General features: G+C 42.3%; 1 protein-coding gene across 1 annotated transcript in view; it reads left to right on the top strand.

Annotated features, from left to right (window-relative positions):
- The first annotated feature begins 218 nt into the window (after positions 1-218).
- MNAT1 (MNAT1 component of CDK activating kinase) overlaps positions 219-24571 on the top strand; it is a 129086-nt gene continuing 104733 nt past the window's right edge. Inside the window, exon 1 of the mRNA XM_075503801.1 lies at positions 219-561. Within this exon, the coding sequence (XP_075359916.1) occupies positions 473-561 (89 nt within the window). The 5' untranslated portion in view covers positions 219-472. The remainder of the gene's footprint in view (positions 562-24571) is intronic.

Here is a 24571-nt window from a genome sequence, read left to right as displayed (position 1 = left end):
TAAAACGCTCGGGGTGCGAGGCGGTGCAGGCGGCGCCGCGGTAGTTACCCGGGGTGAGGTGCGGTACCTCTCCCGGCCTGGGAGCGGGGAACCCCGCGAGGGAGCTACCGCCCCGCAGCGGCCTCCTCTTGATTATCCACTAGGCGGGAGTGGGCCCCCCCGTTACAACCGGAGTTCTCGGGCCGGGACAGCCTCCCCGGCCTCCCCCTCACTCCCCCGCCCCAACGCCAGGCAGGTCCTGCCTGGGGCGGCTCGTACCTGCTCGGCCCGGCCGCCTCGGCCCTCCCCGCCGCTGGCCGGCTCTGCCTGACGTGGTCAGGGCCGGGAGGGCTGCGGAGCGAGCCGGGCCGGGCCCCCGCGGCGGGCGGAACGCGCGGGGCGGCGGGCGGCGCCGGCGGGCCCCTTTGGCGGCGGCACCGCGCGGCGGAAGGCGGAATGCGCGGAGGGAGGAAGGGAGGGGGAGGCGGCGGCCATGGATGACCAGGGCTGTCCGCGGTGCAAGACCACCAAGTACCGCAACCCCTCCTTGAAGCTGATGGTCAACGTCTGCGGGCATACGCTGTGAGTGGGGCCGTCGCCCCGCCCTGAGGGGGGCCGGGGCCGGGCGGACGCGGTGAGGGGAGAGGTGCTCCTCTGCGGGGAGACCGGGCGGCGGGGCCTGAGGGGAACGGTCGCTCCCCCGGCCAGTCCGGGAGCGGGGTCGACCCCGGCCGCCCGGCCCGGCGGGGCTCCGCCAGAGCCGTGCGGGCGTTTGCGAGGCGGCTCCGGGCCCCCTCGTGTCCCCCGTTTGCCTCTCCCGGCGGCAGCGCTGCAGCCAGCGGGTCCGTTTCAGGCCGGGGCTGGATCGCGGTGTGGGGCTGAAGCGCTGCTTTCGGCTGTTTCTCTGTGGTGAAATGCTCGGGGAGGAACAGGCGGGACTTGGCGTGGTCGGTGCGGTGTTCGGTACCGGCTCCTGTCCCGAAGGGTGTGAGGCTTCGGGGTGTGAAACGGGGAACGTAGAGGAAAATACGTTTCTCGTCAACTTCAGCACTTCTTATTTGTATTTAGTACCGTGCATGGATAATTAAGAGGGGGGGGGGGGGGGGGAAGTGATTAGTTTTTCTTTTTTTGCATCTTAATTCTCCTGAATGAGGGCTGCTTTGTCTGAAGGTTTGAGGCGGTTTTAAATGTTGGAAAATCCTCTTGTGAACCCGGACTGATGGTCGTGGTTACTCATTTGGTATTTTTTTTTTTTTCCAACAACAGTCATGACTTTTTTTCTTTTTCCCCAAATATGAACTCTTAGGTAATTCCCACCCCTGGCTCTAGCTGATTTAAGTCATACATAGTCTGAACTCATTTACTTTCAGATCTGGAGATCTTCCTTAGTGTGGAAGTCTTAAAGGCTCTACTGTAAATTCTTTCTAGGTACACATGATGGAAGCCTCATACTGAAGTAGCAGCCCTTTCTGGGTTTTTTGTTTGTTTTTTTTTGTGTCTTTTCATCTTTCCTGTGATGTGTATGTTGAGCTGTTTATATTTTTAAACTACATGTGAATTACATTCAAAAGACACAGCCTGAAAGCTTTACTTAACTTGATATAGTGTGGTAAGTGAACAGGATGAAGGAACTGGATTGCAACAAAGCATTTATTTTATTTTATTAATTTTTATTTTTTTTTTTTAGAAAAAAGCATTAGCTTTCATCTAGTTCCCTTATCCTCTTCTCTGCGACCACGCAAGCACTTCTGTTGCCATGAGGGAAGGCGTGTGGGAGAGCAGCAGATGATCTCCTGGTAGTGGTGGTGTAGGAGAGACAAGCAGCAGGAGTGCTTTGGTGACAGTGATGCTGGCTGTGTAAAAGTGCAGCGTTAGCTGGAGTTCAAAAGGTAACGGCCACGTTCAGGCAAGGCTGTGCGGCTTTAAAATGATGTTTCTATCTTCTATTCCAGTGAAGATCAAAGGACTAGTGGTCTTGATCATCTTCTGCTTTCAAGCTCCTCCAGACCCTCTTCCAGCAGCAGACAGCATGTTTCAGTTTGCTCTCTTGCTTTGGTTCTCAACATTTTTTTTTTTTTTTTGTAGCTGAGCTTTGCTTGAGAAAATTAGTCATCTTCTGTGCTTTACTGGGTCCAGCTTCTGACACCTTATTTAGGGTTGATGTCCCTGTCTTGCTTTCCTTGTTTTCTCCCAGCTGCACAAGTACTGCCTCTGCTTCCGCCAGCTCTTGTTTGCACTTTTGCATTTGGCAAGTGTTTTATCAAGACCAGATCAGTAGTCTGAATCTCTGTGGCCCTGAGTTGAGCCAGTGAGGTATCTCTGCAGGGTGCTTGCCAGGAGAGGGCTATGCAGACCCACCCAAACTGATCTTACCTGGACCCAGCAAGGTCTGTTAGTCCCTCCTTTACCTTCCCAGCAAAGGGGGTGTCTGCAGCTGGGCACCTCTGCTTTAAAGCATGTGTGTGAGGGTAAAGTTGAAGTCACTCTGTAAGTAGGATCTCTGGATTTCTTTGTTTTTGTTGTAATTAATGACTCTCCATCTTTCTGTGGTTCAAGTGGGTCACTCTTCCTCTGTAATATCCTTCCAGTAACCCCTTTAAGGTTGTGTGTTTATTGTTCTTTCCATGTGATGTTACAAAGCCTTCGTGCTGGAAGTTGTTTCTTAGTAATGGTTAATAAATTCTCCTAATGACTGATCTAGAAGCTCAGATGAGGCACCTGTGAATGAAGTATGACGGGAGAAAGGGGAGGTAATTGATATTTGTTCTTCCATAAATTCACTGTGTTTCAGGCACAAGGAAGGAATGTCTAACTAGTTCTCAAGGCAAATGAGCTAACATAGGTTTCTGATGGAGATTTACCCTTCTTAGGCAATCTATTCTGATAGTTTGCTGTTTTTAGAATTGAAAATACTTCTCCTAATTTCTAATCTAAATTTATTTGCTATTTAAGAGTTCTAACATGCATTTTGCATAAACCCTGTGAACTCTTTATTACACCTGTTCTGCAGGAATGTATTACATGATTTGGGGGTTTCTCTTTGGTGTTTTCCACACTTAAGAAATCCCATTCCTTCAGTCTCCTCTCTTCAGTGTGTTTTTATTTTTTTTTTTTTTATATATATGTCTGTGGGCCATTCTCACTGCTGTTCTTGAGGCTTTTTCCACTTGGTTTGCATTTCTCTGGAACACTGGAACTGGACATGGTGCTCCGAGTCCTTAGTACAACAGGCAGAGTCAAATTATTTCATGTGCTTTTCATATGATACCTGCATTTCATACATCTCAGTAGGACAATGAGTCTTTATGTATTTTTTATTTTTTGCGATAAGTGTGATTCATGTTCAGCACAAACCCCAGATTCTTTAGCAGTTTACCACTCAGCATGTCTCTGGGCAGAACAGTATTTAACCTTGCCTCCCAAGTTGTGTTATGCAGCTGATTACTCTTACCTGTTTGCTCTGCCAAACTGCATATTACTTCAGGTGACTTTTGCACTTGCTTCAAGTGACTTTGTATTCTGAGTCCCTCCATGAAAGTGCTTGTAACTGTCCCAGATGATTCTCTGTTAACTTAAAAAAATGACCTTTGTCCTGATTTTTTTCCAATGTGTAATTTGTGGACAAGGTGTTGTCTGGGAGATCTTTGAAGTTGTTGCTTGTGACCATAAGAAATTGAACTGAGGCAGAGCAAAATATGGAGTTGCCCGCAGTAAGTTCCTTGCGAAATAGCCTTCCTCACGCCCAAGCTACTTTTTGTAACAATGGAGAATGCTAAAAAATTAGAGCCATGTGAACGGGCTTGCTACCTATTTTCTCTCTGACTGAAATAAAGATAACTTATCTCTGCGTATGGGTTTCTAATTGTCTCTCAGTACTTCAGTATGTACCGTATTTGTTTAGATTATATGACCGTCAATTTCAGAGTGTCAAAAGTCCAGTTAAACCAAAACTATATTGCCTATAGTTGCTGTTTCGCTACCTATGTTTTTACTGTGTCATTGGAGGAAATTATATTGATTTGATATGGTTTCTTCTTAACAAATTGTGTGTTGGATCTTATCTGCTTCGTTATCTCAAATATGCAGGAGATAGGTTGTTTGTCTGATTATATATTTCGGCATCTTCCCAGGGACTGACGGTAACCCTGACTGGGCCGTGTTTCCCTGTGCATTTGGTTTCCTGTTCTTTAGAGGCAGGTGCTTTTGCCCTTCTTCAGGCTGCTGGAACTTCATGCAGAGAGCAGAGATGATCTTTGATAACTGCCTTTGTCAGTTTTCAAAGGGTAAATATTATGTCTACCAGATATGAAAACCTTGAAGTACTCTTTCAATCCTGTAACCCCTGAATATAGTCCATGGGTTTATGGAAGCTTATTAAGTTGTCTGCAGAAGCATATTGCCTTTATCATGCTTTCTGTTTGAAGTTTGCTGATAAATATGCACGGGAAATTCAGAGTCTTTGTTGGCTCGGGAGGTTTGGAGCAATTGCTCTAATGTGTTTCCCGGTTCTAGCTTGTGTTCTTGTTCCTTTTGCTGCGATATGAGTTACATTAGCTGGTTAATCCATCTTGGCGAATGAAGATCGATGCAGAAAATGCCCCAAGTGCTTTGGCATCATCTGTTAGAGATTTTCCTTTCCATTGAATAGCGGGTTAATGCACTCCTAGTTTAACTGCTCTTTCTTTCACTGCAGGCGTTCTGAAGGAACGTTTTCATGTTACCTTCAGTGTTGCCTCTGAGTAGTTTCTTTCCTAATGCTTTGACCTTTCCTATTTTGGTAACTCTTTGTGCTGTTCACATTAAGTGACCTTCAGTGATTTGATTTGCACTTGTGCAAAATCTCTTGAATTTCAAATCATTAAAGAGTCTATACTTAGCTGAGATGATTCCTCGGTAAGCTTCAGATCTTTCTCCTGGGTTTCAGGAGAACCACATAGGTTGTGGTTTTACCATTAGTTCATTTTCTTTATTTTGTGGCTCTCTGTTTTGCCATTCTGAAGAACTGCGAGAGTTGCCTTCTTATGCGTCTGTCAGCCAAGTTGTTTTCACTTTGGTATTCTTAGCCAGTTCCTCCCCTTTGGTTAGAATGAAACTAGAAGAGCCTTCCTTTTATCATAGTGTGTTTTTGTTTTTGTTTTTTTTTTTTTTCTTTTTTCTTCTCACCTCCTATATAAACAAAGTTAATCTCAAAGTATTTGAGAACTTGTTGGACAATGCGTGTCCTGTTTGTTCCTTCTTTTTTGACAGATGCCTGCAGTGAAGGTTCCTCTTGCTATGAAGTCCTGTGCTTTGGAGGTTTGACTGTTCATTCTTCTCCTCTTCCCCACTTCATTAATTTAAATCTTTATCATCTGGGGTAGATACTATCTATGCGTTAGGGTACCTGTGTTGGCCTCCCATCTCTCTTTTACTGTGACCTTGATCCTGCTAACAAATTCATTCTGGATCTTAGCACCGACATATGCAGATAGCATTTCTCCTCCCTTTTCCTTTGCATATCTTCCTGTGTCAGTGTGCTTGACCCTACGTTAGAACAACTCACAGTGGCTTTCTCCTAATGCTGCATGTTTGCTGTGTTCAGTTCCCCTGTGGTCAGTGGGGCTGTGGAATGTGTTCATGTCCGCTTGTGGCAGAGCAGGGGTTGGCATGCTGATAAGCACAGTAGTGCTGTGGTGGAGATAAGGGATAGGCAGATGAGTGCGGGAGGATGAAATCAGACATTGAGTCTCGGCTGTAAACATCCTTCAAGTTGGGCTTCCATTGCAGTTTCTTCCAATGGAACCATGCCAAGCCTTACAATTTATGGGAATGGTTTTTTGGGGGGGTTATTTCTTAGTGTTTTGTTTTCCTTGGTTATTGCTTCTTGACCAGTATCGCCAAAAGTGTAATACCATGTGTTTTTGGCATTAGAGTAATGTTAAATAAGTCTTTTCCACTATAAATCTTCCCGGTCACTGGGAGGGAGGATGATAAATTAGCAGTTAAAAGTTGTTCTAGGATGGGACTTAGTATGGAAATGCTCAGTTCAAGAATAATGAATGTCTTTTTAAGTTTATTTTCTTAAGTATAACTGAGGTTCAAGGCATCAGATACTTGGCTTTAAAGATGCTTTTGTGCAGGGGAAAGTGTGTCTAATTATGGAGCAATGCTTGATTAAAGTTCTGCAACGCATTAGTTTCTAAGGTGCATTGATGGCTTTGCCTTCTTTTAAAAGTTCACTCTCAAGAATTATATTCAAAAGCCTTTGTGCATGCATGACAATTTTCAATTATTCAGACGATTCCTAATGTCTTTTCTGAGTGTACAGATGCTGGGTGCGTGCTTGCCAATGGAGTTGTAATCCACCTGGCTCCATTTGAGGCCATGAATTATCTTTTACTCTGCCTGCTTGGATTTCATTGCCTGTGTTGAGTTTTAGGAGGCAGGTTAAGCGTATCCCACTGATTTACTTACATAAAGAGGAAAGGAAATGTATCCACCAAAAACTGCATTAAAAGAATATGAAGGTTGTTACTGCAAACAGGACTGGGTAAAGAAATTTACTGTTGGCTGCAAACTTGGACCATATGGTCTCCAACAATCAGATGCAAAAGTCTTAGGTAAAAAAGGTCGTTAATTGGGGCTGCTGCTTCAGCTTTGTTGTCCCACTGCCTGCTATAGGGAGGAGGAGGGAAACTGATATGTAAAGCTCTTTCTTAGGAGTCGATCCTGCTGCTCCAGCTACCTGTGACCCATCTTGACTTGTAGAGAGAGGATGTCTGCAGACAAACAAAAGCAAAGAAACTCCTCCCCACACTGGGGAGGAGTTGTACTGTCTCTGCAAAGAGTCTTTCCCATGCTTGACACCTCTGGGAGACAGGGGCACAGGTACCAGAGCAGCCTCCACAGAAAACTGACAGGCTTGATTTCAGATGCTGCTGGTGTAGTGCTTTTGGGTTTCTTCATGTACTGCTGCAATCTTAGATGGTAGTTAATGAATGCTCTATTATAAGCTTTTCTGGTGTCTTTTTCCTGTCTGTGAGAGACTTAGGGAAAGGTGTCTAAGCTCCTTATTAAAATTTAATTTTTTTTCTCCTTTTCCCAGAGGGAGATGTGTGTTTTTCTCGTTTAATTTGTTAATAAGGCTTCAAAATGAAGACAGCATAACAACGCTTACTATCTCTAGGCCCAGCTTTGTGTTGCTCAGGGGAGACATCAATTCACCGAGTTGTGTTGTGGGGATTTTGTAATCTGCCCTGCACCCTGTTATGGCTGTTACAGGGATTCATTAGGGGGTAAGTGCATCCTCCGAGAACTCTAATTGCGGTGCTAACGGCTGCTAAAATGAAGAAACAGAGGTTTCATTATTTGTGTATTTATTTTAATGTTAGAAGCATTTGGAGTTTTGCGGCTGTCAAATTCCCTAGGAGTTGGAAGCAGGAACATCCCTGGTGAATTCGGGGGAGTGGGTCTCATGCCAGCGCGTGGGGCTGGAGTCATTGGAAAAAGTTTGGAATCTTCTTGTTTAAACTCCTTCCAAGTGAAAGGATCGCTTGGCTTCCTGCTGCATTCTTCTCTGCAGTGTGGTTCAAGAAAATGCCTTTCTTCTAAGATGGGGGGAAGCCCTGGAGAATGTGGAAAATAACATAAAACTGTATTTCAGCCAAGTGAGTTTGAGTGAAGAAGTCTAACTAGAGGTAGGCAGCGAGGATCTGTCAGACCTGTAACTTTTAACTTGAGCATATGAGAATTAGGTGCTTAAATTAATATTTGAATTTTATTCAACTAGCTTTTTTCCTAAAGAAAGCATCTTAAATGCAAGATATACAAGGACAATTATACTGTGTTCAGGGCTGTCGTTTGTAATGTAAAGGTTGGCTGTGATGCATGTGAGTTTTAGGCCATCGGATTTCCATTTATACAGAAGCTGAGGTGCAGGCTCATGAGCGTAAATGATATGAGCAGTGCTGGTTGAACCATGGAAGTGTGCACGTGGATGCAGGACTTGTGATAGGCAGCAGGCGTAACGAAAAGAGCCACCAGACTCTGGTACATGCTGGACCCTTGTAGGAGTTGATCCAGTTTGCTAACCTGGCAGAAAATGAGAAGCTTTTTTGATAGGTTAATGAGGTGGTGTTTGTATGGGATTAGTGAGTTGGCTTGTGAATGGCGAGACAGGCATTGGAGGTGGTGCAAGGCAGTCTGTAGGAATGTGTGTCCACAAGTAAGGTAGGAATACGGTTAAAGGAAGGTCCTTTTCGTGGCAACTTTAATTTAGCTTGTGCCATTTTGTGAAGCTGCATGCTTAAAAAGCTGGCTTATCTGGGAGAGCAAGTGCTCTATTTTGTCTCTTAGGCTTGTTTTCTTGCTACTCTTGCCATATCACATCTCAAATTAGATTCCTGAGTGGTAGTAGATCCTTACTTGCACGAAAAGCCCAAGTTGTCTTTGTGGACTAGAGCAGATTGGGACTACATATAGCTAAAATTCTCAACCGGAACACGAACATTGTGTGGTCCTAAAAATGCCTGCTTTGCTTTGGGGAGATAAGTAATGAAAACTAGGTAATGTATTTCATTCCCAACAATTTACATCTCTGAGAGACTTTTCTTAGTTTTTTCTGGGTGAGTTGGGAGACACATCAGGGAGGTTTTTACTCACGTTTGTCAGAAGCATCATGGGAAGTTAGGTTAACTGGTGCTTGTTTGAAATAGTCACACAATTATAGCCTGTCTGCATCCTCAAAGGAAGAAGCAAAATTACTTTAAAAAAAAAAAAGTGGAATGTATTCCCTCAGAAAGCTTTTCCCTGACTTCTTAGGGAATAAAAATCTAGGTCGTTTTTCTTCTTTGTCTTTTTGGAGTTATTCCTGGTTTTATTAATTGGGATTAGATGCTCTCTGGACTCTGTTCCATCCCATTACTCTTCCAAAGTCTCTCAGAGTTAGTCATGGGAGGTGATTAAATCATTGCTGAAATACCCAAGAGGTTATTTCCCTCTGCCATCCAGTTTTGACAGTGAATATTTGCTTTTAAATTTGGCTCTGAATCATGGTCTTAATACTTCTGATGAAGTGGTATTACTGCTTCAGTTATATTATTCTTTTGTTTTAAAACGGACGTATTTAGAAAATCTTCTCTTTTCTCTGTTGAGCTATCAATTGGCACATCTGCTTAGTAATACTTCTTGTCTGCTTAGCAAAGCTTGCAGAGCTCTACTCTTAATTCCTTGTAAGTACTTTTTGGAAATTTAAGCTGTGGTTCTGCTCTGAGATGTAACCTTGGCAAAAGGAAAACTATTGTTTATAACCTGGATCTCCAATCAGTCAATTGAAAAGTGAATTCTTTTTCCTTGGTTCTGAGAATTGTCTGGCTAAGTCTGCAGCATGGGATCCTGAAAATGGCTAGTGGGTTTGTGTGCCCAGCTCGAGGAGTCTTCAGACATGCTTGACCCTTTTTGTTGGGTAAACGCTTACCATGGTAAGGTTGAACATGGTAAATGTCCAATATGGTAATGGTCCAACACAGGTGTGGTAAATCTCTATGGCTAAAATAAGTGCTTCTCAAAAAGAAGACAAACAGAATAACCTTTTAAACAATTTGATATTAGACTTTTTTTTAATTGCATCTACTGCATTATAATTTAAGCTAATAATTCTGTGGGTTTGTGAGGAGAAAGGACATTTGACTTGCTTCTATGTGGTTGCATTAGCTTCCAAATGCTAATAAGTGATATGCATAGGTTTAATATTTATGAAATTAAGCAAACATATTCCTGAGTAATTTTAAAAAGCGTGTCTTGGTAATTGTAAATTCTCCGCAGAGCAAATCTCAAAGCGCCCTCTTGGAGTACTCAGAAGTTGCATTCGTGTGTGTGCTCTTTGTTTGGGGCTTTGGTTGTTCCCCCCCCCCCCCCCCCCCCCGGACAACTGAAGGTGAAGTTTGAAGAAAAGCTAGGTCAGCATTTTGGAAATTGAATTGAGTAGTCCAGTGTTCAGATCTGGTTAGGAAGTTAAGAAAGAAAAAAATCTTCAGGATATGGGACAGGCAGGGTGCTGAGCTTGCCTTGTGGACACTCAAGTTTCATTGTTGCCGGTTCCTTCTTTGGCTAATGATATGCAGGAAACAGTGGATGTTTCTTCACAGAAAGGCCACTCTGCCTGTAGTAGGTCATAAATATTAGTCCTAAGAGTGAACTGAATTTTGTAATGACGTCTACTCGGTTTTTCTTTTTTAAAAAGTTTTGCAAGGATTACATTTGGCAAGGCCAGATCTGAGAAAAGAACTTAGTAGGAGCTGCTGCTATATATGACAAAATTAAACTTAAATTGTCATAGCTAAGAACATTTTTGATGCTCTGAAAATGATATTCTAAGTTGTTCTCCCTTTGAATGTAACACATATGGGGGGAGAGAATGTATTAGGAAATTCTTGCAGGTTTTTTCGCGTGGAATACAGCTAAGTTCAGAGAAGTGAGAAGAGGACGCCTTTGCCACAAATGAACAATGAGCAAGTCATCTGGTCTGACAAATATTTTGGCTCTGAATTGGGAAACATGTCGATAATGATTTTTGCTGTTCCCACAGTCCTGCCTCAATGATTGGCACTAAGGTTAAATATATGTCTAAGCATTTGCAGAATCCTGGGCTTAATGTGAGCATGACAACTTCTTTAACATTATAGAGGAAGATAAGTGGTTCTGCTGAGAGTTAGGAAACAGTGGGATGGGGCAGAGTGAGGAACAGGTTTTTTTTAAGAAGAAATGTTGAGGTAAAAGTTCCCAAGCCCTAAGAATGTTCTGCTCCCCAGTTTTTATTAATGCCAAGCAATGTGGCCAGGCTGTCAGTCTCTCTGCCAGGGTGGCAAAGAAGGACTGATGTTCCTAGACAGCAAAAGGCAAGGGAGTGGTTCCGCTAATGTTGACACCTTCAGGCTGCTGAGCCAGAATGGGAAGTGTTAGGTCTAATTGGGCAGGAAAGTTTGGCACTGGGGTTAGATGTATTGCAAGGGCTGCTGGCAGAGGTGGGGTGAAGAAGGAAGACCTCTGGTCCCAGATGAGTACAGGCAAACAAAGATTTAATGTCTTTGTCATCCTTACTTGTAATGTGTTGAGTGTTTTCTGTAAAAAAAAAAAAAAAAAAGGTATCTTCATGGGGATTAGGAGCTGAACAATCTGTAGGTATAACTAAGGACTAGATAATCTTTGGTGTGAGTATACGAATAGTCTTGTGTAAATAGAAGAGTTCAGGTTCTTCTGGGAGTAGCTGTCTGCAGGCTTAAAAAGACCAAAAAAAATAGCCCTTACGCACCCTGGATGGCATCGGGACGGACTGTCAGTGGCAGTTGTGTAGTTTGATAAGCCTGTGACTGATGTGCTGTGAACTGGAGATGGGAGGCTGCCTTGAAATCCCCAAGATCCCCTTGTTCCAGGAAAAAAATGAGAAGTTATCTTTAGTTTTGGGATATGACTGTATTCTGTAAAGGGAGAGAGGGAGGTTAACAGGACTGAGGGCAATGCCAGGATGATGTGATGTTGCTGTGAATGTTGTCAGCTGGGCAGGGTTGGAGGAATTTAAGAGCTGGAGAAGTACTTGTCTCTTGAGCTTAGTCAGAATTACTGTATTTGTTTGAACCTTTTTGTTTCCAGTCTTGCAACAAAACCTGGCTAAAATTTTGCTAAACAAATCCTTGATTTCTATTCTGTCTGCTTGGTTTTGAGGAAAGGTAATACAGGATGGAGCAGCAGATGTGGCCAGAGTTAGCTGTCTCCATGTGGGCAGCATCTCAGCGATGTATGAGTGGAACAGCCCCCCTTGGAGATTTGTTCCTTGGGATGAGGTTAGGGCACTCAAATTGCATGGGGTTCATGTGGGAACCTTTGCTGCCAACTGACATTTTAGAAAGGAGCCTTCTGTTTTGCAGGGAGTGTGTGACTGGGAAACGTCTCGTGGCTCTGGGGAAACTCTGAAATGCTGTCGTGGAGTCGAAAGGGGAGGTGGACTCCCAGTCTTATTGTGTGGCAGTAAATGAAACAGCAAAGGTTGTGAGGGGGACTTGATTGTATGTGAGGGGTATGACTACATGAGGACTTGAGAGAAGGAGTGATGACTGGGCTAGAGATGCGTTTAGGGCTATCTGGGAAGACTGAGGAAAAGCTGGAGCTAAAGAGCCATAGGGGAAGATGTGAGGTTCTGGGAGGATGAATGCATGGGGAGCCAGTGGCTATGGGAAGATCAGAGGTAAGGATAGTGAGCACCTGCATATATGTGTGTGTGTGTGTGCATGTGTAGTGAAGGGGAATAGATGTCTGAATGGAAATCAGCTGAGCAAGGAGTCTGTGCCTGGATCAAAAAATCTTGGTCAGGGGAAAAAGGAAGGATGCAGAAGGGGTTGGCACTCTCACATCTTGCTTTCCCTCACAGGACTGGAGCAGCACTTGGGGTGTTCAAGTGACTTTACAGAGCCCTGGGTTGGAGTTGGCCAAGTTCCTGGAGCCCAGCGTTTCACAGGGGCTCCCGGCTGCACCCATCGGACTTCCCTGCAGGGGCACAGGCTGTGTCCAACTGCTCCCATGCTCCTCAGGAGCTGTGCTTTGAGCAGAGGAAATCCTATATAGTGCTAATGCTAATCATTCTCAAATCAGGAATGTGAAATTTGGGCATGCTTCAGGCATTATAGTGGCTTAATTTCCTTATCTGGTAATGTGGGGATAATACTACCTCACGGTGGTTTTGAGAAGGTCAGTTATTTAATGCTGACTATGCATGCCAAAGAAAACTGGAAGGGGGGGAAAAAGTAAACTTGTTGAAGCAGGATTTGAACAGGGCAGAATAAACAAGGTCTGAGGATAAACCAGCATTGTCTGCGTGAGTGTTAGTTGGGCATTGCCTATCTGGGGGGTTGAAAGAGGTGGCAGTCCTAACAAGTTGGAAAGAGCAACCCTACATCTCAGTTCCTGGCAGGCCATGCACATTAACTGTAAGGAAAACATGTAAAGCCGGGGCCATGTATTGTGCAGGCTTGTTAGAGGAATAACATGACATTGTGGCCTCTACCCCGCTGCCTGACTTGGTTGACATAAGGTAATGGATATCGAGGGGAGTGGATGGGAGGAGCTGAGTAACATTCTGATTGCATAAGCCTTTTTTCCAAAGGAAACCGGGTTAATATAATGTGGCGATATAACAAATTTATATCATAGTACATGACCACAAGAGGGATCAGACCACTTGAATTTTCACTTTTGCATTTTTGATTCTGTGTTCTTTTATGTAGCTTGGTTATGGGTGTTTTACATATGGAGATTTTAATTGTCTGACTCGCCAATAACAATACTAGAAATCTAGGTGAATAGTGGGCTTGCTAGTTTTTCCCTGTCATTCACCTAGATTGGTGGGCAGACTTATGCCTTGTGGGCTTGCTAGTTTTTCCCTGTCGTGGGTCTTTTTTCTTGATTTCAGCCTCTGCAGTAAAAATAAGGCTGTATTGCTTCTTGACTTTGATAGATAGTTTTCTATTTCTGCTTGCACAGAAAGTTATGTCTTATTGTTTGCTAGGCAAGAGTTTGTTTCCAATACTCTCGTTATGTCTTTTTAAGTGAATATTTTAAAAAGATGACTGTCATTAAGTGAGTTCAGAACCCATATAGAGTCTGTATTTTCTATGAGCTTGATCATTCAAACCTCATTTCTAGCTTTCTACCATTTCTCCTCTTCTTGAACATCAATTGTATAATTGGCAAACATATGCAGGAGAGATGCTGATCTGAAAGTAATCGTTCATTGAATATGGTGGACCCTAATCACTTTCTCTTACACCTAATTAATCTAACATTTTATTTTAAAATCCATATGTTTTTTAGACATAGTAAAAAGATGCAAAGTTGCCTGAAGGAGAATTGCCCCAACTTATTTCTACCTTGTATCTTTCCTTCACAAATATAGAAGCAACTATATCATTGAAAATTTAATGAAGCTTTCATCAATATAATGCAGTGCCTCTACATTTTCTGAAATGTATTCATATTTAATGAGCTTCTAATTCTAATTTCAGGTAACAGGAACAACTGAATATAACCATAAATCTGATTTGTTTGTGAACAGCGTGTCCCATGTCATTTACAACTCATAAAGCAGTTGTTGATGACCAGCGTGGTAAAGCATGGGGAGAGTTGTATGTCTGAACATCAAGCAGCTGCTATTTAAATCAGCTTTTGACTGCATTTGGTAGTTGGTTAAAAATGTTTTGTCTCGGACCTTTTTTTTTTTTCTCCATAAAAATCAGTCTCAGGAAACAGAAGCAATGGCATTAAAGCAATGAGGTGGTTGTCCGAGTGTCATATTTGAGTATTTCTGTTTCGTGTGTGTTTTTTTAATTCTTAGCAAGCCTAAGTTTAGTTCCTTAGCTAAAAAGTACGATAGTGGGAAAATATTTTGGATGCGTAGAAGAGCTCGTAACACTGAACAAAGTATAGAATTGTGTATAATTAATTACAGAAGATGGAAATAGTCTAGGAATAACTGTGAAAATATCCTACTGCACTCTGGACAGTCTCAAGCTGAAGATTTCTGTGAAGCATCAAATAATGTTGCACTGCTAGGCTTGGCTGGAAGAAGCAGCAAGGCTTGTTTTGCTCCTTTTTACTGGGAGTGAATCGTAATGCTGAAAAGATGGTATTGTTTACCAAATTTTATGCAACAACACCATCTATAAGTACATAATTACATTTTCAATTAGAATTAGAAAATGTTAACACTAAAACATTGTTTTGATCATGTGAAAATACTTTATTGTTCTATCTGCATTACTTAATTTATGGTCCTTTTATTGTTTCTCATAATCATAATTGACATTTAGCCATTAATATTTAATTTGTGTTTTGTAGGTTAATTGCAGAAAAAGGCCATATATAATGTGATGCCATTGAATATAGAAACATAAAATTTAATAACCAGAAACGTTCTCTACTACCCATAGTATTGCCTTTGTAATAATACAAAAGACAATGTAGAGAATGGTATTCACTCCACCCCCTTTCTTGACAGTATGCAATTTTCTATTTAATCTATTAACAAGTTTTTTAAAAAGAAATCTTAATATAGAACCAAGAGAAAGCTACACTTGCATGGCACATGTTAGTATCATGATTGCTTTTGACTGTTCTTATTTTCTTGCATTAATTTATTCGATGCATTACATTAGCCGGGCTAATCAAGATGTTTTCCCACATACCTTTTTTTTAATCCAACTTTTAATGCACATTTTAGCAGCCTCACAAATGGACCACTATATGCTGAGCATACTATATGGAATTCTTACTGTTTCAGGTATGTGTAGCAGCCCCAGAATTTTATGCAATCTTTAGCAAGACTTAACACTTGACCTTCATGGTTTCCTCTCAGAGCAGACCAAGAGAAGTTGTCCGGCTGGCATCCCTTGGGAGGTGCAGCTCTGGAGATGGTGTCCTTGGAGCTGCCAGCTTGCAGCCCTCCGAGTGCCACCGGCACAGGTTTGCAAGGAGTCTGTGAGAGTGGTCATACGCAGGCAGCTAGGATGGGGCAGGAGGGATCTGCCTTTTGTCTCCTCGGTCAGCTCTGTCCCGCTGTGATTTGAGCCCTTGCCCAGGGGAAGCTGTAGCAAATGCAGTGCAGCCTGCAGTCCCTGCCACAGGCTGGGTTGTAATCCCGGGTCCTGATGGTTCCCCAGTCCCGAGCGCACGTCCCTGCAAGAACACCGCACTTTTACCTTGTACGCTTTTTACCTGAATTCTTCCTTACCTGATTTTTTTAAGGCTTTTGGAGACTCTTTCCTTACTAGAAAGGTCTGGTGTGAGCAGGTAAATCTGACATCTCCTGAAGTAGGAAAGTGAATTCATTTGCTGTACCAGTCTGTTCTAGACATTTCATGCTGGGCAGTGTCAGATCTGTATCGGTGATAGACACTTCCACTGTGTACTGACTTGTATATTTACTGAATTTATAACAACTAATTAAAAAATACAAATTTCTAATTAAATTTTTGTTTCCTAGCAATTTGGGATGCAGAGCAGTACAACAGCGGAATGGACGAAAGAACCCTGTTAACAAGACTGTTGTTTCAAAAGACTAGCTCAGTTCATCAGCTGCTTGAATGCCAGTGTAGCCTCGCTCATGCAAGTAGCCCATAGAAAGTGAGACTCCTCATGTGACAATTATTTTTAGGATCAAAACTATACTATTTATTTTCACTTCTAAAAAAACGTACATCAGTCTCTCTGACAGTCGTTTTTCTGTCAAATAGTTTACTTAACACAGACAAACAGTTTATTTAAGATAAGTTGATAGCAGTAGATTTGGAGTTTGTCCTAATGCAGTCACTTTTCATATTTGGCTTGGACTATTTACAGTAGAAGCTGAAGGTGGTTGAGATGAGGGAGAGGTGTGGGTTGTTTTTTTTTTGTTGTTTGTTTTTCTTTAAATATTACCAGTTCAAAGGTCTTAAATGGCTGTCCTTCATCTTCTCCTGAGTGACATCAGATATTTTACTTGCCAGTCTTAAGCATTGACCTCTTTTGACTAGGTCAGCTTTTGACTAGGGATGGTAATTAATATACCAGTCCAACCTCATTTTATGACGAGAGTATTTTTTTTGTGCAAGTTTGGAGGGACTGCTTTAATAAAACTCTGTTTATTTTCCATTCCTAACTTGCAGATTTTTTTTTTCCGATTCTTTAAAGATAATTTGAGTATTTTTACCTGGAGTCTCTTGAGGCATGTATAAATTGCACATAAAAGCTACATTCCAAGTTTTGTTTTGGAGTTTAGCACCCAGAAAGTTAGAAAATGCCAGAAAAAGGGTTCCTTGTTCAGTCTTAGCTGGGTTCCTCTGTATATATGGTAGTGTACTATTACTGACATAGAATGCTATTTTTTATCTTGCAGGACCTGTTTCGTACCATATTCAGAGAATATTTTCATCAGTTACTTTCTGGACATTATCAACCATATGTAATGAATAAGAGGATCATTGATTTCTTCCTTTTCTGTAGTGCTCAGTGTCTCTGGATATAAACACTTTTATGCCTATGTATTTCTCCTGTGATAGAAAGACATTGCTGCCTCTATCTTACTGATGAGAAAGGTCATCATGATTTTACAGGGATCTCTAAATTTCGAAGTGTGCTATAAGGGGAATGTTAGAACTTTTTTCCCATCTACTCTTCATCTTCAAACACATAACCTGCTTCCACAGCAAACAAAAATAGCCTTTTGAGAGCCTCATAATGAAAAGTGATAAACTTGGACCGTGCCAATCCTATGAATAGCTGTTGGGCATTCCAGAAAAGGGTATTTGCATTAGTTAAGGTAATTATATTTCAGCTTTGCTCTGCAGTATAGTTCTGGAGTTTTTTTAGAGGTTTTATTTTGTGTTACAACATTGAGCATGTTGTAACACTGGTGATTTGTGCAACCTAGTGTTTTGGGCAGGTAATCCACTGGATCATCTCAGTCCTATCGAGCAAGATTAAAACTGAAGCTTTCATCCTGGGGGAAAGGAAACTGGGTATAAAAAGAAACAGTAGAGTTTCAAAAGGAGTGGGGTTATTAGGGGCATGGGGTTTTTTGCTTTGTTTTTTTCCCCCACTTGATTAATTTTTCTGTTATGCTTTATTGCCCAGCCTCACACGCAGTTATATTGGCACATCGAGGGGCAGCAAGCTGCAATGTCAAGGCAGGTACAGGGAGGAGATGGGGATACACAGCAGCAAGGCCTGTTTTGCCACTAGAGAACACCTATTGTATAACTGCCCTCTCTGTGTGTCTTTTCTGTGGGTCCTCTGTGTGTTTTCTGAGAAAACAGCTTCACAGCGTGCCCCTTTATGCAGATTTTATCTATGCATTTTTAAGCTGAATCATGAACAGAAGGGTTGTGCTTTGCCAAGCACCTGTGATCGTGCCCTTTCAGTGGTATTGTTATTGCTTGCGCTCAAAATGTTATGACTCTTCCCGCACTCTGCTTCTAGCACATATGAGCTTTGTGACTGGCCTTGTTGGTGTAAAATATTTTTATGCTTTGTACAGGAAGACATTGGACATCACTGGTCGTGCCTTATGTATAAAGGTGACAGGAAGAAAAGATGAGCAGTGGTGTGGTTAAAAAAAAAAAAAAATTAGTGGCTACATGTGTGTGTTGACTTCCACTTGAGCCTTCATGGTCAGTCCAGCTAACAGAAGTCCAGATGTTCCCTGTGTCACATGCCTGTCCCATCCTTGTGTTCCTACCCTTTGTTAGGGCACTGAATAGTGAGTGAGTTCAGGGAGGTGATCCCTTTTAGGGTTTTGGACTATCAGCTGAATTGGCTCCTTGTACCGCTCCTGGATACGCGTGCTGTTGTACAGACATTAAAACTTAAATGTGGGGTGGGAAACTGTGGCAGCCTAGATTTAAAAGTAGGATAAGCTACTGCAGGACTAGACTCTACCTTGCACTTGTAGTAGCCACGTGTGATGCCGATAAAAATAAATAAATGAATCTCTGTATTAGGTGTTTGTATGCTTCTTTGTTGATAGCTTCAGTGCTGTGCCAGGAGAGCAGCTGTTTTGATAGTATTCCTACAGCATAAAGTGGCCATGTAGGTGTGTGGCAGCCATGCAGAAAAAAACTTTGATCTTGTATGATCCCACGCAATTTCCCTAATACATACTGTAGGAGTTAGTATGTTTGTGTTAGTTGACAGTCTGAGCATGTAGAGGCTCTGTTTTTCTTTTGCTCAAACACCGTATAGCTTGGATTTGGATTTAGATTTAGCTTAAACAAATTGCAAGGAACTGTCTCCTCATGTTATGTAAAGTTTATGTTCCTGAGAATAAAAGGATCACTTGTGGGTTACTGGAAGTGTTGCAATTTGAAAAGACCTATGCTGGGGAGGATACAACTTCTCCTTGAAGTGGGGAGAGTTTTCAGATCTCTTCTCACTCAGATCTTTTGATAGTCCTTTCAAAGCTTGGGCGGGGGGATTTGGTTTACAGTGGCCTTCTAGTATTGTCACCAGTGTGACTGAGAAGCCAGTACGAGATATTATTCAGGAGGATGATTGCTGCACAATATAGAATCATAGAATTGTTTAGGTTGGAGAAGACCTTTAAGATCACAAAGTCCAACCATTAACCCAGCACTGCCAAGTCCACCACTAAGCCATGTCCCTAAGCACCACATCTACACGTCTTTTAAATACCTCCAGGGATGGTGACTGCACCACTTCCCTGGGCAGCCTGTTCCAATGCTTGACAACCCTTTCCATGAAGAAATTTTTCCTAAGGTCCAGTCTAAACTTCCCCTGGTACAACTTGAGGCTGTTTCCTCTCGTCCCATCACTTGTTACCTGGGAGAAGAGACTGACCCCCACCTCTCTACAACCTCCTTTCAGGTAGTTGTAGAGAGCGACAAGGTCTCCCCTGAGCCTCCTTTTCTCCAGACTAAACACCCCCAGTTCCCTCAGTCGCTCCTCATAAGACTTCTGCTCCAGACCCTTCGCCAGCTTCGTTGCCCTTCTCTGGACACGCTCCAGCACCTCAATGTCTTTCTTGTAGTGAGGGGCCCAAAACAACACAGTATTCGAGGTGTGGCCTCACCAGTGCCCAGTACAGTACATATGGTACTTTGTAAGAGCGATGTTTTTCATTTTGCATATTTGTCTTCTCTAAATAAATGAAAGTGAAGATAATACAAAGCAAAATCTGTTTGGACAGTAATGGGAATGACAATGAAGCAAGTTTGATACTTGATGCACCACAACTGTCATCACCAAGCTGCCTTTTTTTTTTTTTTTTGAGCAATGTTCACACTGGTAGTAGCCAGAAGACCTTTCACGAGTCCTAACTCATAGTTCTGTGCAGGGAAAGGAAAAATCCTTGAATTAGCTGTAGTCTAATAGCAAACAGATTTAAGCAGGGGGAGGTGAGGATATAGTGGGAACAAGAAAAGCACAATTTCCTCCTGACTTAGTTGATGGTGTCCTGTGCTACAGTGCTTGCTCACTTTTATACATTACTTTTTGGTGGAGCTGCAGGATGGGATGGGGAGTAACATTGATGTTAGAGCTTCATGGAGTGTAGGTTTAAGCAATCGGTGATTGTATTTGTGGCTCTTAATCTCTGTGCTGTTTTTCTTTCCCCCATTGAGGAGTGTAGGTGGGCCGATGTCAGAGGGTGTTTGTGCAGTATCAGAAAATGATAGCATGTATGCAAGTCATCTTTGTCCCCTGGCTTTGTAAGCCATCCCACAACTTTGATCTGCAGTGTGTGCAGGTGGAGAGAAGGATGGAGAGAAAGATGAGGAAAAGTCATGCTCCTGTTAGCCTCCTGAAAGTACTTTGTGTCCCTGGAGTGCTAAACTTGGGGTCTTTTCAAAGGATAATAGATGCCGTACAGGTGAGTCAGCCTTTTGTGCTGAGGGCCAGGTGCTTGACTATTTTCAAGCTGGCATGCCAGGACACACTGGCATTCATCAAGTTTATAAACACTCCTCAAAGTTGAGGAAGGCTTTTGTCTTGTAACCGGTTTTCCTTAATGCTCTGGGAGTGACTGGCTTGACGCATTTTCCCCAGGTGGCATCAGCAGCCTGTGAAATACAGAGGAAGCATTTCTGCTGTGTGACCTTTACAACAGGGTGATCTTCAGGAAGGACAACCAAAAGTGAGTGTCTTTGGACAAAGTACCAAAAATACAAATATGTACACTTTTGACTCCAGAACAGGGAATGAAAGGCTCCGTGTCTTGGACCAGTCCTTTGGGCAATGCAGTTCTTGTCCTCGTTTTTCCGCTATATGTGAATTTGACGGTTGGCAAGTCATTCCTGCAGAACAGGAAAAAGATAACTTTTTTAGTGGTGGAAAGATCCTTGCTGGTATTGCCAAGTGGAACAGAGCAGAGTTGTAGTCTGTTGTGCTGAGTTTTATGTCAAGTTTAGGCTCTCACTTTTCTGAAAGAGCGTTCAAGTTTCCCTTTAATAATCTATTACTCCTTTATAGCCTTTGTTTTTGAACAAAGACTTGAGAGGGTATTTGTCTGTAGCAAAGAACAAGTGAAAAGTAGTTCCTGATGAGTTTTCCATAATATTTGATGTAAGTATGGCCCTGCTGCTAGGGCTGCTTGCAGAGGGGAACGTTGGGCAGTCCTAGACCCACATTGTGTTGCTAGGGAAAGCAAAAACTCCAGTTACATGGGAATTATCCAATGCATGTAATAAGCATTTTTTCAGGTGTCTGGATCTGTCTTTTGATTTTCTTTTCTCCTTTCTGTGTAGTGTTTTTTTGTTTGCTTTCAATAGGCCATTGTCTCAAGGGGCCTGATCTTGCAAACAGTAATGAACAGAGTTTTTGTTTACTGGTAATACCTGTGGGACTGCTCAAATAAGTATATGGAGCTGAATCCAAGACCTCCATGAAGCCCTCCAAATATTGAGGTTTTGTTTCCCCTCCTTCCTCGAGGCCTCTATTCCCAGAGGGCTGTGAAGCCAGCTCGCCTCTCCAGTAGTAGCTGCCTGAAGGATTAGGCCATATTTTTTTCATATTAAAAAAGAACTGAACATATTCACATTTTGACATGTTATGTCTGAGAATGGCTAAGCAACAGTTTACAGCTTATACACACATTTTTAACTTACCTATGATGAAGTATTGAGTTTTAACATGCCTCTTAAATGGGTATCTTGGGGATGGAAAAAGTGACTTAATTGTATATTGTCAAAAACAAACTTCTTTTGGCATGGCCATTTAATGGGCCATTTAGCTTCACTTGAATCCGGTTTTGCTAAAAGCTGCTGAGCAGAAATCACATGGGTTTGTCTTTCACTGTCAACTGTTTGCTGTGTAGGTGGGGGTACGATGCAGGTGCTGGTGACAGTTTGAGCTGTCTGACTCGGTGCCCAGGGTGAGAATTGCTGCCTAGCTAGCAGAACCAAAACATACTATTATCTTATTAGTGCATTCACATCTTTATGCAATTAAACCACATTATATTTAAGCTACCTCTACTATGTACGTTCCCACAGTTTTAACACTTTATCATTTAAAGCCTATGAGAATTTGACTGAGATTTTAATTCCACGTATACAGCCTGGGTAGCAGTTGAGTGTAATTGTATCGGTGTGGTTGAGGGCGGCTGCCCTGAGAAGTGAGAGTGCTCGAATCAGTATTGTCAAGGTCTTCAGCAACCAGATAAGATGGAATGACCAGCAGTAAATACCCCGTTGTGGGGGAGAGAGTCTTTCTGCCATGGGAGCACTTTCAGATAAAAGGTGAAAATTGATCATCTTGGTATTCGGTTGTGTTAAATTTACATAAGGGCCGATCAGCAAGGAAGTTCCCTCGGGGTGTTTAATAATGCTGACTTCTGCAGTTCTTAAAGAAAACCTGGTATTTCACAGGTGCCTCAGTTCCATTGCTTGAAAGTTTTGCAACCAAGTACTTGGCAGTTCTGGAAACTATAATATAAATTGCTATTAGAGGTGATATTTTGGGGTGGAGTATTTTTTTTTTTTTAGTAAGCATATACGTCTTCAAACCATCCGAGTCATCTATTCTATTTTTTAATACAAAATCGTTTTGAAGACTCAGCATGTTGTGGTGGTGGTGATACGGCACAAAGCATAAGGTGACACGTAAAGGCCTCCTAAAAGGAGGGAAAAGAAGAATCTTTTGTACATCCCTAGGATCACTGAATTCATTTACACATTTATTTATTCCTCATGACCCCGTCAACCCCTGTTGGCAAGATAAGTAGGGTAGAGTGATGGTTCCAGTTTTGGGGCTGATACCCCCCCTGCCCCAGTTAACTAGATTGCTGAGGGAAGGTGGTAAAGGTCAGGGCAGCAGGTAAGGATTGTTTCACCAGTACAGAGGTGTGTTTCTTTCTGTGTTGGGTTCAGTCAGCTTGGGAACGTGGCCTGATCTTTGTGATATTTCATGACCAACCGTAGCATGTTTTTTCCTGGGGAGTTTTGTTAGACAGGTTAACTTTGTACATTGCATTCAGGTCATGCTGCAGTGGGTGTCACCAAACTTGTTTTACAGGGTTTTCTGAGGAAAACACCCAGTATAGTGTTTTCTGCCCTGGGTAGGCTGATAGGCTGTAAATGCAAAAGGCTGTAGTTGCTTTTCAAATACTTCTATTGTGCAATGGCCCCATCAGTCATGAACCACAGCCTGTGCTGGTAACTGGATTCTTTTCAGGGTTTAATTGTCGAGCGCATGATAGCTGCAATAGCCAGGGTGCAATCTTCAGTATCTACAAACAACCCATCTCTTCCTTACCTTTGGATCCCTTTTTTTTTTATTTTTGATGAGTAAACTTGGCTTATGTCCTTTGTGGAAGTAGGTAAGATGATCACTTTTCTGTAGCATCGTGATGTTTCTTGGAGAAAATGCTGGTAAACAGTAGAACACCTTATACCTCTATCCAAAATGTTGCATGTGATTTTAGGGAGTGGAAGCAGCTTGGATTGCCCTTTAGATAAAAGTTGCAAAGTTAAGGAAGTGGCTTAAGTTCATGCGGATCTGAGAGCTTTAGAGAACTTACGGAAATTGTATTATAAATAGCGGGAGTGTGGATTTAAATGAAGTAGACTGCTAATCATAGGTATTGGTGATGAGTTGAAGGACTTTATCTTGCAAGGACAGACTGTGGCTAAAGGTCTTTCTTGCACTCGTGAGTAACAGCAGTTGAACTGAATCAGAGAAGGACCTTCATTTTTTTTACATGCAAGCTTTATCTATAAAGGGGGGAGTAAACCCTTACATAGGAAAAGTTGTCTGTGTAAGAATATTACAGAACAGTCATGGTCCTAAGCACACAAGTAACCACCTGCCTAAATGTGTGCCACAGTGCTGAGCTTGTGCTTTCAAATCTGAAAAATTCAGGTTTCAGACAACTGTTCTGAAAAATAGTCCCTAGGCCCTGGTGGAAGGAGCTTTGTTTGCCCAGGTTATCCCTGTTGGACATCAAGGACAGTTTGTGCATTAAGCTTGCAGGATTGAGCCCAATAATTCATAGTAATACATAATTCCATAAAATGGTGAGGGTAGATAATTCACAGTCTGAGATTTCCTTAGAGATTTATTTTTGAGCAGAGAGGATTTTATCTTTTACTCGTATGCGCTTTGTTTTGGCCAAGAAGGTTCAAGGTGGTGGGTGTTAAGTGGGCACCTCCAAAATGTCAGTGGCGGGAGGGGTCATTGCTTTCTGAAAAACTGATCCTTTGCTTTTTTGGGTTTCTCTACTGGGTCCCCTAATCTGTTGGTCATCGTGGAATTTGCAAGTGGCTAATGCTTTCTTGGAGGGTCTGCAGAATCAAAAATTCACATGTAAAATAGATATCTTGTGTGGTGGTGGATTTATTTTTTTTTTTGAGTGGGTGGTGGTGGATGAAGAAATCCTTTTCATTATTGTGTATAAGCTTATTATTTGAATGAGGCTAGGAGCATATCAAAAGCACAAAATTCTGTGTTTGAAAGCTTTCAGTCTTCCTAGAGTTATGCGCTCAAGGGTATACTCTCCTGATTTGTTTTAATTTGACTGCTTTAGTAGCACTAGATAATATCGAGCATTTATTGTGTGTGATTTATATGGATAAGGAAA

This window comes from Mycteria americana, chromosome 5 (genome assembly GCF_035582795.1).
Source record: "Mycteria americana isolate JAX WOST 10 ecotype Jacksonville Zoo and Gardens chromosome 5, USCA_MyAme_1.0, whole genome shotgun sequence".
In the NCBI taxonomy this organism is placed as follows: domain Eukaryota; kingdom Metazoa; phylum Chordata; class Aves; order Ciconiiformes; family Ciconiidae; genus Mycteria; species Mycteria americana.
Note: the sequence above shows the minus strand (reverse complement) of the source record. Positions and strands in the feature narration are given on the sequence as shown.